Raw genomic sequence first — 16605 nt, 5'->3', positions numbered from 1 at the left:
AAAACCCTGGAGAAATTTCTTCAACCTTGCAGTTGGTACTTCAACTGCTACAAAACCAGGAAAAATTTAATAAAGTTTTAGATAAACGGATAAGTAAACTAGAACAGATCCTTCCCAAACACCGTATGTAATGCAGTCTTCAATAAAAGTTATGCTCTGGAACGTAAGTAGGCTGCTACATCAACAAAACGAACTACAGACTATTCTTTACAAAAAGTCCATCGATATATGTCTAATAGCAGAAACGCACTTTACGAGGGAATCACATATAAAATTTAGAGGTTATGAAACTTACCACACTACTCACCCGAATAACAATGCACGAGGGGGAAGTGCTATTATAATAAAGGAAACCATCAGTCACTATGAAGAGGAAAATATCAGCTGTAGCGAGTTTCAAGCCACAACTGTTACAATAAAAGTACAAAATCAAAAATTATCAATTATTTCGGTCTACAGTCCTCCAAGACATTCTATTAGTACAGATCAATATATAAACTTCCTTTCTAAATTTAAAAATAAATTCATTATTGGCGGCGATTTCAACGCTAAACATGTCCATTGGGGTTCGCGATTAACTATAACTAAGGGTCGAGAACTATTAAAAGCCATACAAGCCACAGGATGTGATGTCTTATCAACTGGAAGCCCAACATATTGGCCAACTGACCCAGCGAAAATACCGGATCTGATTGACTTTTTTATAACTAAAAAAATACCGAAAGAACTCTTACAAATAGAAAATGGATACGATCTCTCTTCTGATCATTCACCTGTGCACCTCTCTATTAATAAAAGTGTAGTCATAAATGAACCGAAGCTTTACCTAATAAATAGATCTACTGACTGGGATTACTTTAGGCTGCATCTTGAAAACACTCTTAATCTTAACTCTGATCTAAACTCAGCGACTGAAGTGGATAACGAAGTTCTTCTATTTACACAGCAGATTCAAAAATCAGCATGGATGAGTACTTCACAGTTCTCTAAACACCAGATCAGACCAACTCTTCCAAAAGAAATAAATAAACTAATATGGGAAAAAAGGAAATTGCGTAAAAAATGGCAACGAACACGATCACCAACTGATAAAACGGAATTAAATAGGAAAACTGCACAACTACGAAAACTTATCAATAATGTTAAAAACGATAAGATACAACAGAATCTTAGAAGCCTTTCCTATGAGAAACGCACAGATTACTCGCTGTGGAAAGCCGTGAAAGCAGTAAAACATCCTATAAAACATAATCCTCCTATTAAAGCAGATGGCACATCATGGGCCAAAAGTGACGAAGAAAAAGCAGATTTATTCGCAAAATTTCTTAAGGCAACATTTACACTAAATGATGATGGAAATAATCTTCTTACGTCTAATTTAAATCCATTAAACGAAGCAATACAACCAACTTCGCTAAGGGAAATAAAAAATGAAATAAAAAATATGAAACTAAAAAAGGCTCCTGGTTGGAATCAGATAACCGCTGAGATCTTAAACCAATTCCCTTACAAAGGAATAATCAAACTATGCAAAATAATTAATGCAGCTCTGCGCTTAAGATACTTTTCAATTTATTGGAAAGTGGCGGAAGTACTTATGGTACACAAACAAAGAAAACCTGCTAATGAAGTTTCGTCGTACCGTCCAATTTCTTTATTACCCGTTTCATGAAATATCTTTAAACGAATTCTCTTTAACAGAATACAGATTGTTCTCACAGAAAATCAAATAGTTCCGAGTCATCAGTTTGGGTTCCGAAAAAACCATTCTACTGTAGAACAAATACACAGAATATGCGACAAAATCGAAAGAGCACTTGAGGAACAAAAAATTTGCACTGCAGTATTCCTAGACGTATCGAAAGCCTTTGATAAAGTTTGGCACAAAGAACTAGTGCATAAGATTGAACAGTGGTTTTCGAGACAAATATCCGAAATTATGTGGTCCTACTTATCTTGCCGATTCTTCAGAGTGAAATATAAAGGTGCGTACTCATACTTGGCCCAATTCTGTACCTAATTTACACAGAAATAACACTTTCCCACCAGAAAGTGTTATTGCCACGTTTGCAGATGATACAGCGATCCTTACCACTGGAAACACCATACACGAATCAACAGAAGCAACGCAACATTCAATTGATCAAATTATTAGTTAGACTAAGAAATGGAAAATTGAGCTCAACCAAACGAAATCCGTCCATGTAAATTTCACAAACAAAAAAATTGACTATTTGCCTATAACTATGTGCAGTGCTCGAATACCATACTCAAACACAGCTAAATACCTTGGCATGAACTTAGATGCTAAGTTGAAATGAAAAGAACATATAAAGAAAAAACGAGTTGAACTAGAATCCAAATACAAAAATTTATATTGGCTTCTTGGGAAAAAATCACCCGTCTCTCTAAACAATAAATTAATGATATACATACAAGCAAGTCTTAGCTCCGGTGTGGACGTATGGAATCCAGTTATGGGGATGTGCACCAAAATCCACTATTCAAATCATTCAAAACTTTCAATACAAAGTCTTAAGAAACTTAGTCAACGCTCCGTGGTTTATTAGGAATACTGACCTCCATCGGGACTTGAAGATCGAATCTGTGGCTGCAGTAATTCAAAAGTTCGCGGTAAAGCACCAAAAACGATTACAACAGCATCCAAACGAGACAGTCAACCATCTGTCCAATACATCTGGCTTGCTGAGGAGACTTAAACGAACAAAGCCTTCAGATCTACTCCCGAATTAGTGGTCTAATAATAATTTAGATTACTACTATTAACACTAAGTCTTTGACAACTTGACAATTCTAATAAGTATTCTGAAATGTAACAAAACTGCTTGATAGTTCTTTGTATGAACTAGTCGTAGTCAAATGAAACATGTATTTATATTATTGTACATATTGTGTTTCAAATAATACAAAAAAAAAAAAAATCAATGACTCCCTTATTAAACCCTTCAGCTTGTCGCTTTACGATTTTGCATTTGTGGCGTTGCCAGCGAAATTTTACCCTTTTCTGGCATCGCTGACTCATCATCATCGCTTCGTAAGCAGGTCTGCTTGTCAATCGAGGTATGGAGGACCTGCTTAGCCCAGGCAATCTTGACATTCATAGATTTGGACATTGCATGGTTAAAATGTATCTAAAACCATTTGATAGTCGCAAAGGTCCTACTGTGTCTATTTCGACTGTTTCGAATGATGTATTTGGAGTAGCAGTTAATTGTAATTCTTCCTTTGTGTGCCTTATTTGTTTATTTCGTTGACATTTCTCGCAAGTAGTTATATATTTGTATACCATTTGTTTCATTTTACGCCATGTATATTTCTGTTTTAATCTTAATAAAGTTTTTCTTATTCCTTGGTGTCCACCGAGAGGAGTGTTGTGATATTCCTCTATAAGTCTGTATTGCTTCATGCTATCGGATATGTGTTCCGGGGCTTCATATAATAATATTTTGAGACGATTACCAGCTGGTTTATTTTGTTGTATTTGGTTAACCATTTTTTTAAAATTTTCTTTTTCATTAGTTTTGAATATTATATCATTTTCATCTAGCGCTAGTTCATAAATTCTTAAATTTTCAATGTCTGCAATGAGTTTCACCATCGAAATCGGCTTCGTAGGTTCTTCGCTCATTACCACGGTTACATCGTTTTTCGTAACGTGTATGGTACCTTTTTTAAATTGCTTTTTAAGCTTATCATTGTTTACAAATTGTAATCTATTCACTCTGCGTATATCACTAATGGATGTACAATTCCAACAATAGAGTTGATCCTGCTCAATTGGCTTTGTAACTCCTTTAATGTTATCCGTAGTTTGTGCAATTTTTGTTTTACTTCTTGTAGCTACGCATATCTTTTTCATATCTTCTTTCTTCAAATGTCTCAATAATTCGTCTTCATTTGGAAGGTCTAGCTTCCTAGTGGACTTGGCGTCATCTTGTTTTGGTATAAGATTTGTGAGTGTTTGTGTATCTATTTTTATGCGTGATAGTGCATCCGCATCGGTATTGATTTTTCCTTTCTTGTATATAATCCCAAAATCGTAGTCCGAAAGATCTACTCGAATTCTAGTCATCTTTGAAGATGGATTCTTATGTACAAATAATGAGATTAAAGGTCTATGGTCCGTAACAACATAGAATCTTTTTCCATATTAATGTTGTGATGTTTTAGGCTGTTACCAAATATTATGATGTCGTCAACGTATAAAAATGCTTCAGTTTCTAGACCTGTTAATGCTAATGTTAGCATTCTCTGGAAACTATTTGAAGAAATTTTTAAGCCAAATGGTAGTCTCTTGAACTCATAATGGCCATCATTTGTTGAAAATGCTGTTTTAGGTCTTGAATTGACATCTATGGGTATTTGGTGAAAAGAGCTGGTCATATCCAGAGTGGAAAAATATCTAGCTCTACCTAATTTATCTAACACATCCTCTAAGCGGGTCAAGGGAAACTTATCATTAACGATTTTCTCGTTAAGTTTTCTGAAATCTATTACTAAACGCCAATTTTTACTGTCGCTTGTTGATTTTTTAGGCACTAAAAGTATAGGTGAATTATATGGGCTTCTTGATGGTTGTATTATGTCATCTTCAAGTAATTTTTTTACTTGAGATTTGATGTCATCGTTATGGCAATGAGGTAACCTATAGTTTTTTATATAAGTTGGGATATTATCCACAGTTGAAATTTTTTCTGTATAGAAATTATTTGTAGAAAGTTGTTCTTCATCTAAATGAAAAATATGTTGGTATTTGGATATTATGGGCAATATCGTTCTAGTGTCGTCATCATCACTTAATTGTAGTTTATCTAAAATTTTGTGTAGTCTATTATTGTTAATATTTCTATTGTTCGTTTGCAAGATATTATAATACTGTAAGGGTTGTGACTTCAGCTGTAATTTATTTATAGTAACATTGTGATTATTAGTATTCACAATTCTTATGTGGCAATTGCCTTTCGCTGGCACAATTGTATTAGCCATGAAGACACCTTTACTGATTTCTTTGTTGAACAAAACAGTATCTTCATCAAAATGTACATCTACTGGTAAGACACGTTCCGTTCTAGCTTCAATAGTAATTGGTTTGCATACTATTGGGATTTCTGCTTGTTTATTGCCTGACTGTATCGTTAGAGTAAAAGAATAATAGTCGATGACTCCAAAATACCGTCTACCTCGATTGGAAAATCCTCTGTTACCACTGCGAAAGTTTGCGTTATCCATATTCCTTCGAAAAGTAAGCTTAATTTTGATGTTCCTAGGGATAGTACGTGTTCACTCGTTATACCTGTTAGTTTGTATGTGAAGTCAGAGTTATAGTCAACGTTAAGGTTTTTTATAATAGACACTTCGGCACCAGTATCTATTAATAATCTTATAATTATGTTTAATTCAGAACAGAAAATTGAAACATAGTTAGACAGGGTCTGGTTTAGAATTTTTACAGTATTTAATTTCGAACCAGTGGATGGTTCTCCAATTCCATCTCTGGTTGCTCGTAGTTTTCCTGAGCGTTAGTTATACGCACACGCCTATTTGGTATATTGCGATTATTTGATGCGCTTCCATTATTGTACCGGTTGTTGTTTGCACGGTTCGCGTTTGCATTGTAATTGCTTTGGTTTCTAGTATTTTGATATCTAAGGTTTCCATTCCAGTTTGAGTGTGTATTACTAATATTTCCGTTATTAAAATTTCCTTTATTTCCGTTATATCGATTACCATTAGTATGGTAATTCCTTCGATTTGAATTATTGTTACCGGGATGTCGGTAATTAGGAAATCTATTAAATGTTAAGTTATAGGCTAATAAATGTTGTTGCTGAGTAGGTATATCCATATTCTCTGCAAATAGCCTAGCCTTATTGAAGCTTGTCGGTTGTGCAGCTTGCACAGTTTGGAAATATAAATGGTTTAAACCTTTTTTGTACGCTAACAATGCGTTATCATCATTACATTGGACAATTGCTATACCCTCTGGTGAGCATTTGTCGTAGTTTCTCTTTAGCAACGACGCATTGTTGAGTTTTGATAAAATATCAGACATTTTATCACCATAGTCTTTTATATTTGAATTACCTTGTTTTGTGTCATTTAGTTTTTGTAAGAGTTTAGGGACTGTATCTTCTGATACAAAATTTTCTCTTAGATTATCAATGAGTTCTTTAATAGATTGTGGAAAACCAATGGGACTAACTCTAATACGTACGTTGTGCTGTAGTTTGCATTCAACTATGTATTCGATAAAATAGCTTTTATCTGCTTCCCGTAATTTATTGTAACTGTCTTTTAACCTAAATATGAATCCGTTTAGCTCAGACACTTTTCCAGTGAATATTGGAAGGTATTTTTCCAAAGCTTCAGTATTTAATGGTTGATTAGTCATTGTAGTATTTGGGGTAATTGTATTTGTATTATTAGTATTTGGTGTATTTGTATGGTCAACGTTGTTCTGGTTATTCATTTTGGATAGATAATTTTTTGCTGAATTGTATTTATCGACAAAAGTCTCTATCAAGGTGTTAATCTTTTCTATTTCTACTGTTTTGTATATAGCACTAACTTTACTATGAATATAGTCTAGACGCTTGATTTTTTCTGTTATAGTGGCTGTCGTATAGCCTCTATTTGATGATTTCTTTGCGTTTTTAAGGATTAAATGGACCTCACTAATACAATCAGTAACTAATGTTATTTCTGACATAAGAATGGACCAATAAAAAAATTTTACAACAACTATGATAGGAGAAAGAAGGGACAAAACAATTGGGGACAACAAAACAATGTTACAATATGACAATATAAACAATATAGATATTACATTTAATTGTTTTTTATTTGAATAGTAAATGATATATATATTGGTGGAATTCACATAAATAATTTATAATTAAATGATATATAAAATGGTGGAAAAAATTTTATTACATATTGGATAATATTAGTTTCATCTTTTTAGTTTTATCTTTTTTTTTTTTTGTTTTATATATATTGTATTAAATTTTTTTTTTAAAGATTGTATTTAAAAATAAATTTTGTTTTTGTAATCAATTTTTTGTTCGTCAATAAAATATAAAAATATATGAATTTCGGTTCTTATTTTATTCATTTAAACATTTTGTGAGACATTATGTTTATGTTTATGTACATATTGTTTAAAATACATATTTATTTTATAAGCTACGTACATAATTATATTTAAAACTACTACTGTAATTAATACCTGTGTATAATCTTGGCTGGATGATGACATCTGTTGATTGTTGCTGATGCTAGCCTTTATTTCCTGATTATTGTCACTAGAAAACCAACCCATTGTGTAGTGATTGTTGTTGATATGATGGTATTTGTATCCTGTATCCTGTTGGTATTTGTTTTCAAATGATGTGGTGATATTTATATCCAATTAATGTGATGGTATTTAATCAGTTTTTGCTTTGTGTTATTATTAAGTTTTCATCAAGTTAGTGGTTCAAGGTGACTACACTTATTTATTTTTAAAAGTTATTATGTTATTTAATTTTATTTTATTTAAATTTTTCATGTCTTCAATACATATATTTTAATTTTTATATTTTTCTTTTTGGTTTTGTTATTTCACGTTTAGTCACATTTAAGTGTTAACTATGTTTAATTATTTTATTTAAATAATAATTTATTTTTATACATTTTAGTATCACTTTTAAACACACTTCACTTTTAGTTTTTCGGTTCTTATACTGCGTTTACGCAGTGAGGCAGGATCGCCATGTGTTGAGATTTAGTTTTGTTCTACTTTCGTAATTAAAACACTTTGTTTACTTTGATATAACTTTACTATTATTTTAATTAATTAATCATGTTTGATATAACTTTATTTTTATTATAACTTTTTATCTTGTAACATTACTGTGAACTTTTATAGATCACGTTCTCTTGGCCACCATAAAACAACTGTCTTCTTAAACTTAACTTAAATCTTACAATAGCTTCTTTATTTATTTAGAAAGCTATATCTATCTTATTCTAACAATATTTACTTAAAACTAACAAAGTATTTCTTAACTTTAATTGGTTAGTCTTATTTTATTTATTTCCTATATATTATCGACACATTACCTAAGACAAGAAATGCATAGCAAGTATTTACTGTGCATTTGCTTGTCATGTGTCTCATATTCACATGTGTTCCGATTTGTGTGGTCTCAATATATTTGACACCACATGAGCTATTAACCGAATTTTAAGTGGCAAACAATTTATGTCAGAAGTATCGTTTTCTGACTCATGCCATAAATTATAAAAATGCAGCGGTTAGCTCTTTTAAATTAGAACACAAGTGGTTTAAAGAATACGACTGTAATAGTCATCAAAGGCGGCCTTAACATTGAGTAAGGTCAACCATAGATATACCATTACATAATAATGCCTTTTCCCACAACGACCTAGCTATGTGCGCTAACGTTCAACTTATCTGGGTTCCTGGTCATAGGGATATTGCGGGTAACTGTAGGGCGGATGAGCTTGCCAAGACTGGGGCTCTTCCCCCTAATATTTATTTATTAGAAATTGGTGTTGCACTTGCAACAGCTAAACTGGCAATTAAAGAAAAATAGCTAAGCATTGCTCAGCAACAATGGGCAAGTGAGCCCGGTTGTCACATTTCTAGGTCGATTTGGTCTAACTTGGATAAAAAGCGTACGAGTCAGCTGCTCCAACTAAAGAGAGATCTGCTCAGTACTACGGTATCGGTGCTGATGGGTCATTACTTAATAGGGAGGCATGCTATGAGAATCGGTCTTCCTTATAATAACCTTTGTCGCGGTTGTGGCTCTGAGGACGAGGAGTAAACTGTGTTCCATCTCATGTGTCAGTGCCCATCTTTAGCCAGAAGGAGATCAAAAATCTTGGGAACCTAGCTAGATTCGTAGAACTGTCGGGTTGGTTCTCTTCACCTAATGGGGGAGTCGGTGCCTCTCAAGTGGGCTTTCTTGGTAAACAAGGCCGCCACTCCAACCAACCAACCAATGCCTTTTGCCGCATTAAATTTAATAAAATAATAAATTTTTCCTTAATTAAAGTATACTACATTTTGCATGCGGCGAAAAATGTTTCAATTCCATTTTGGACTTACGCCGACGCTATATTCATGCACATGGCAAATGTATCGATGTGCTACACGAAAGCTTCGGTCGTTTGAGTATAAATAAGCGCGCACCATAGAAGAAAACTCACTTGTTGGGAATATATATATGGTGGGGCGTTGGGATAGTGCACTGTCCAACAAGTGGCCCCACTGAGTTGATGGATTAGTCGAAGTAGACCACGAAACTACTTGGGTCCTTTTTCGTCCTTCGATTCTCGGATGTTGTTGAGTTAAAGCTGGGGTGGCTTCCGTTCGCATCACTACATCTTTTGTTAATGCAGGCAGCGCATTTAGCTGGAGGTTTCCTGCCAAGTCATCACCAACCCAATGGTGTCCCAACACAGTCTTCTTCTTACTTGCCAGTGCTGGGCATTGGCACAATATATGCACCGCTGTCTCCCTTTTCTTCTAGACATAGTCTGCAAGTGTCTTCCTCAGCAAGAGTTATCTTTTTGAGGTGATACTTGAAGTTGCCATGTCCAGTAATTAGTGAGATCAGCCAGCTTAGAGTGCTCCGCGAATAGCTAAGCATTTTTATCGCTTTTATGGCTTTTGCATGCTTTTGATAACTGCTTGATTGTCCAGCGCTATCAGAATGTTTTTCTGATACACCTGACAATCCAATAGGTGATCTAGAGCATGTGAGACTGCCATAAGTTCCACCTGATAGACGGAAACATATATTCCTAGATGTAGAGTGCACGTTAGATTTAGCTCTTTCGAGTAAACCCCAGCACCAGCTCTGCCATCCATCAAGGAGCCATCGGTAAATATGCATATGTCATTCCTTTTACATTTATTATGTAGAAGGCCGTCTACTATTAGTGTTCTATAGGACACTTCTGTCCCATAAGCTCTCCTCATAGTCTCCAATGGCATCTGTGTTTCCTTGACCGCGGTCTGGACGAGGTCAAGAATTTTCCGATGGCCCACCAATTTTCCGAAGTTGTTCCACGTGGAGATCCGGTTCATGCGAATTGTTGCCAGTGCCGCCGTTTTCTTTATATGTAAATCCAACGAAAGCAGACCTAGCATCGCCTCTAACGTCGGTGTTGGTGTAGTGCGCAGAGCGCCTGTTATTCCAACACAGGCTAGTCGCTGGACCCCATCTAACTTTATTTTTATTGTCTTTTGGGTGGCTTTACACCACCAGACAACTGACGCATATGTTATAATAGATCTGACCATCATCGTATAGATCCAGTGCATCGACTTTGGGGATATCCCCCATCGTCTTCCGCACACTCTCTTACATTGAAATAGGGCTCTCTTTGCTTTTCTGATCTTTTCATTCACATGTTCATTCCAAGTCAGTTTATTATCTAGGATAACACCTAGATACTTCACCGACTTTGATATGCGAATGTTATTATCGAAATATTGTACGGGCTCCATTGACAGATTTCTCTTCCTCGTGAAGAGGATAGTGTCTGATTTCGTCGCATTGATGGCCAGGCCTTGTTCCCTACACCATTTTTCGACGCATTTGAGAGCACCTCTCATTACGTTTCTAATGGTGTCTGGGAACTTGCCGTTCACCATCAGTGCTATATCGTCCGCATACCCAATTGTTTGTATGCCTTTGAAGTCAAGCTGTTGAAGTAGAGAGTCTATGATCACATTCCACAGAAATGGTGAAAGCACCCCTCCCTGTAGGCAGCCTCTGATTGCTCTGCGTCTTAGTTTTTGTCTTCCATTTTGTAGGTTTACTGCTCTTTGCCTTACCATGAAATCTATCCATCCAATAATGAGTGAACCGACTTCTCGGTCAGCTAGAACAGATTTTAATTTATCAAAGCTTACTTTGTCAAAGTCTCCTTCGATGTCCATCATGATGGCCATCGAAATGCCTCCTGAAGTTAGCTCTCTCTCAGCTGTCCTCATGACCTAGTGCAGGGCAGTCTCTGTGGATCTCCCCCCCCCCTATAGGCATGTTGACATCTGCTTAAAGGATATTTTATTAGCGTGGTGCCTTCCAGATAGTCCACTATTACCTTTTCCATAGCTTTAAGCATGAAAGAGGTAAGGCTAACTGGCCTGAATGACTTTGCTTCAATGTAATCCTTCTTTCCTGGCTTTGGAGGAAAGGTCACCCTTGACTCTCTCCAAGCCATCGCAGGAGTGCTGGAAATATGCCATCTAACCCCGGTGACTTAAATGGAGCGAATGTCAAGATCGCATTCCTAACTGCATTTATGGTCACTATCCTTTCTGCTTCAAATCTTTCCTCTCTATTCATTCCCCTTTTGGGAGAAGGCCAGTGATCATCAAATTTGAAACTTCATGGAAAATGGATTTCCATGATAGTACTCAATGACTCTCCAACGGTCTCCGTCATTATACCATCCTTCTTTCAGATTAAACCAAGTCTTGAGACCGGGTCTTTGGTGACCATCTTTTGTAACCGACTAACTTCAGAAGTCCCCTTCATGCTCGAACAGAAATTTCGCCACGACTCTCGTTTCCGGTTGCGTAGTGCTTTCTTAAATTCACGCTTTTTGGCCTTGTACAGATCCCATGATACTGAGTTCTTCTCCCTCATGTATTTATTAAAGGCTTTCCTTGTCTCCTTTTTTATTACATCAAGGTCCTGACTCCACCAGAGTGTCGACGATTTTTCTGCAATGTTGGTTTGGGGATAAGCGTTTTCGAATACATTAATCATCGCGACAGTAATTGCTTTGACTTCTGTCTCTACGTACCATGTAGTCTTGGGTTTCCTCAGCGGCCTGTTTTGTAATAATTCCTTCAACAACGTCAAGTACGTTACCTGATCCGTATTCTCAGGAATTCTTACTAGCCTCTGACTATTAGTGCGTTTTGGATGACAGAGTATTTCATTTCTCAATTTTCTGCATCATTGCGCCTGAGCACAGGGTTAATTCAATAACTTCTGATCTACGTGCGCCAACGAAAGTATGTTCTAACCCCCTGTTTACAATCATCAGATTGTATTTTTCAACAAATTCGAGGAGAGATTCCCCTCTGTTGTTACTATCGCTGCTACCCCACACAATGTTGTGTGCGTTCGCATCGCATCCTATGACAATTTCTAGCCTTTTCGTCCTACAATACTCCATCAGTCTGATTACCTCCTGACCCGAAGGTGGCTCAGCAGAGTCATATGGGAGATAGGCTGACGCCACGATAAACGTGTTTGCATCACTCCCTACTCTTACCGTAGTAAGATCTGGTAAGCATAGATGAGGCAATTGGATGCATTGTATCCCCTTTCTCACTATAATGCATGTCCTTATTTTTCCAGCTGTCTGTGGATAGAACAGCGTGGCAACTGATGTACCGAGTCATCACCGAATAGCGTTTTGAATAATCCAGGGCTCTGGAATCAATAATCAAAGTAGTCAAAATAGTCAAAGTTTCTTCGTCAAAGTGTCGTAAGATCATTGCGGATGCTGCTTTACTGTGATGAATATTCAGCTGTTCAACCTTTATGGTTTTCTGGTATGGAAAACTTCACTTGTTGGAAAACTCTCAAAGGTAGTAATACATATGTCTTTGTGAAACAAGTCAGTAGAACTGTAGTCAAGGTAGTTTCATATATCTTGACTAGTAGTCTTGCATCATGTCAAGGTAGTTATATACATCTTGACTAGTGGTCTTATATAATCACATACATCTTGACTTGTAGTTTGTACATGTAAATCGTGTCAGTGTTGTCACTATACATTTTGATCAGAAGTCTTGTATGTTAAGCAAGTCAAGGTACTTATGGTACATCTTGACTAGTAGTATTTTATGTAGGATTGAGTTAAGGCAGCAATACGTCCTAATATTAATAAATGCTAATCAAGGCTGTGCCCCAGCATAACACTCCAGTTAACGACACACAGTGTGACAAAACACAAAATTAGGCGGTCGTAATTCGATATTTTCGGAACCAGTAGAGATATTGATATGAAATTTTTCTAAAATATAGTTTTTGAGTTGATCTTTCTTTTAAATCTAATTTGAGCCCAATCGACCTACCGAAACTACCCGAAATTTTTGTCCAAACATGGGGATTTTACCGTGGTCCCAAGATTACTTAAAAACTATGATAGGTAGAAAGCTGAATTTTGGTGTCCGAAAATCTTATTTTATTATCTAGATATCAAATTTTTTTTATGGTTTTCCGCCCACTGCCACACCCACCTCCCATACAAAACTTTCATATTAAATCGTTTATTATCGTTAAAAAACTTTTTACACTTATTGGACTATATATTGGCGCAGGCCAATTTTTGTTTTGTTGTAAAGTGTAACTATTTGGCTATTAATAGGAAAAATTTCATGAAAAAACTCGAATACATTTTTTGGGTATTGCAGATAGAAGTGAAAATGAGCATAAAAAAATTACTGACTTTTTGTGCAATTTCGCTAATAAAATTTTATTGATAATTAAAGTCGAAATTTTTTTTACATATATGGAATAACAATATCCTCAGGTTTAAAAAAAATCAAAAATGATCATTTTTGAATAAATAGTAAAAAGGCTATAAAGGTTTAAAGTTGGTTCAATTTTTGCGAAATCGTAATTTCGCCAATATTGCATAAAACTGCAAATAACAGGAACTAATGGGCGGATCATACCCATTTTTTGCATGAAGTTGTGTTGCTATATACGCCAGGTATATGTATAGTCCAATAAGTGTAAAAAGTTTTTTTAACGATAATAAACGATTTAATATGAAAGTTTTGTATGGGAGGTGGGTGTGGCAGTGGGCGGAAAACCATAAAAAAAATTTGAAATCTAGATAATAAAATAAGATTTTCGGACACCAAAATTTAGCTTTCTACCTATCATAGTTTTTAAGTAATCTTGGGACCACGGTAAAATCCCCATGTTTGGACAAAAATTCCGGTAGGCCGATTGGGTTCAAATTAGATTTAAAAGAAAGATCAACTCAAAAACTATATTTTAGAAAAATTTCATATCAATATCTCTACTGGTTTCGAAAATATCGAATTATGACCGCCTAATTTTGTGTTTTGTCACACTGTGCGACGTCTTCTGACAAAACTCCAAGCCTAGCACGAGTAGTCTCGTCTGGCAGCAACATTTCATGCACGTGGATACAACGATTGAAATAATCATAGTCATCAAATCAGTAAACCAGCATTATGTTGTAATTATATTATCATAGATTGTAAAACCCCATTTTTTTAAAATTCTTCTAAATAAATAATTGAATTACTACACCAAATTGTCATTGACTTCCAAAAATAAAAATTATATTGTAACGACTCCTATACCACGCCTGAGTTTATATACCTCAGCATTACCAACGAACAAAAACGTGTCGTTACAATGTTTATTGATATTCTATTAAATTATTTCAGTTATCAATTCATTTTTATGTAATTTCAAAATATTTAAAGTGTGCCAGTCGCGTGTATGCGTTGGTGGGCTTTGATAAGTTGTTTATAATAAATATATTAAATTTTAAATAATATAATGTTAATTTTTTTTTTGCCGAAAGTAACGCGTCTTATGACGAAACGAAACCATTTAAAAGTTAAAAGGGTTGGTGTTTTTTCACAAGTAGCTAAGACTACTTCACGTCCTCAAGTTCCAGGTTTTTTATCACTTTTTATTTATTTAGTGAGCTTATAAGACACTTGCCGTGCTTGAAATTAGAACGAGCTTATAAATCACAGCTTTATTTGGAAACACAAGGTCACGAATTAAAAGTTAATTTTTGAGGTTGCCTCTTTTTATTTTTCAAAGCAATTTTTTTTGTAGAGATTTTTGTTATACATATTGTTTACTTACTATAGGCAAGAACACTATATACAAGAGGACTTCTCAACTAAGCTTTTGAAAAATTTGTCTCCAAAAACATTAGGCCGATCAAGAGGAACGCTTTGTGTTTGTTCTCTATTTTTGCTTTTACTTGTAAATTTTATATAATATGTATGTGAAAGTTAAACTCAAATTATTATTATGAAAATTAAATATATGTACAAGTTAAGCTCAAATTAATAATATTAAAATTAAACATGTGTACAGAATAATTGTTAAGACGACTGCTGACTACCGACGTCGTACGAACGACTGCTGCTGCTGACTTTTTAAGATCGACTACTGCTGCTGACTGCCTACTCTCGACTGACTACTATTACTGCTTCTATTCGGCTGTTTTACCGACTTCTACTGACTGCTTAGCCGACTTCTAGATGACTGCTTAACCGGCTTGCATTCGGCCATTCTGTTCTTCGTCATCGGTCCTAGATGATAATAGTTCCTCATTAGTTTCTACGTATCTCCATAACTTCATATTATCTGAGCTCGTATTTGAAGTATTCGGTCCCCCCACGTCAGCTGTTTTGCGTACTTCGTAGCGACCATTGCCCTTTACATTGGTGACCTCATACGGTCCTAGAAATTCACTTGCCATTTTTCGACCAGCCACGAACTGCGTACGCTTTATGGCTACATAATCACCAACATTGTAATTTGTATCTGCCTTTCGTTTCTTGTTGTGTACGATGCAGCTTACACAGTTTTTTATGAATTAATTAACTTTCACCTTGATATGTGGTATCCAATAATACTGCTGTATACTATGCATCGTCTTCTGAGTTGAGAAATGTCCAACATCGTGTGCATTACGAATTACTTCTAATTCCATTGCTTTAGGTACTACTAATAAATCAACCCCATTAACATTCTTGTAAAGTACATCACCTTTGATCTTAAAGTTTTCGTAAGGTCTTGCTTTTAGTATTTCAAAAATAGCTTTCAAGTGTTCATCGCGATATTGAACACTTTTTAATCGAGCTGAAATCTCTGATGACACTGACAAAACTTGTGGATAACGGCTTAAACAATCCACGTGCCGCAAGCTACTGCTGCTTCTGTGCTCAATTTCATAAGTGTAATCTTGCATGTGCATGATCCAGTTCGCAACGTCACGTGGTATATCTGTTTTATTGACGGTTTGTTTAAATGCCCCGCAATCGGTTACTAACTTAAGTGGAATACCCAACAAATAATGTCGAAATTTTTTCGTTGTAAGATAAGCGGCTTAAACTTCTAAAATGTAGCTATATTGTTTCTCCTCACGTTCATATGTTTTCTTACTCCAATATGCAATTGGGTGCATTTGCCCTTCAATCTGTTGTAACAACGTCGCACCGAAACCGTCTTTTGAAGCATCTGTGTGCAACTCTGTTGGCGCATTTCAGCGACATATGTCCAAATGCGTTGCTTGTGTAAGTATGTGTTTCAGCTTTTCTACCGTATTTAATTGTTCAGCTTCCATCTTAAATGGCTTATCCTTTTTCAGCACACTTGTGAGTGGACGCGCAATTTGTGCGTACCCTCTAACAAATTTTCTAAAGTATCCTGTCAACTCCAAAAACGACTGAACAGCTTTAATGTTTTTGGCGTTGGAAACTTCATTATGGCTTTAGTTTTGTTTTTACCGGGCCAAATTTTATTATTTTCGATG

At 35.5% G+C, this 16605-nt stretch overlaps 1 protein-coding gene across 1 annotated transcript; it reads right to left on the bottom strand.

The window, feature by feature from the left end:
* Positions 1 to 5476: 5476 nt before the first annotated feature.
* LOC119667408 (putative uncharacterized protein DDB_G0279653) lies at positions 5477 to 6730 on the bottom strand. The gene has a single exon (XM_038076698.1). The coding sequence runs from the start codon at positions 6728 to 6730 to the stop codon at positions 5477 to 5479; it is 1254 nt and encodes a 417-aa protein (XP_037932626.1).
* Positions 6731 to 16605: the final 9875 nt, after the last annotated feature.

This window comes from Teleopsis dalmanni, chromosome 1 (assembly GCF_002237135.1).
Source record: "Teleopsis dalmanni isolate 2A chromosome 1, ASM223713v2, whole genome shotgun sequence".
In the NCBI taxonomy this organism is placed as follows: Eukaryota; Metazoa; Arthropoda; class Insecta; order Diptera; family Diopsidae; genus Teleopsis; species Teleopsis dalmanni.
This window is presented reverse-complemented; position numbering and strand designations above follow the sequence as displayed.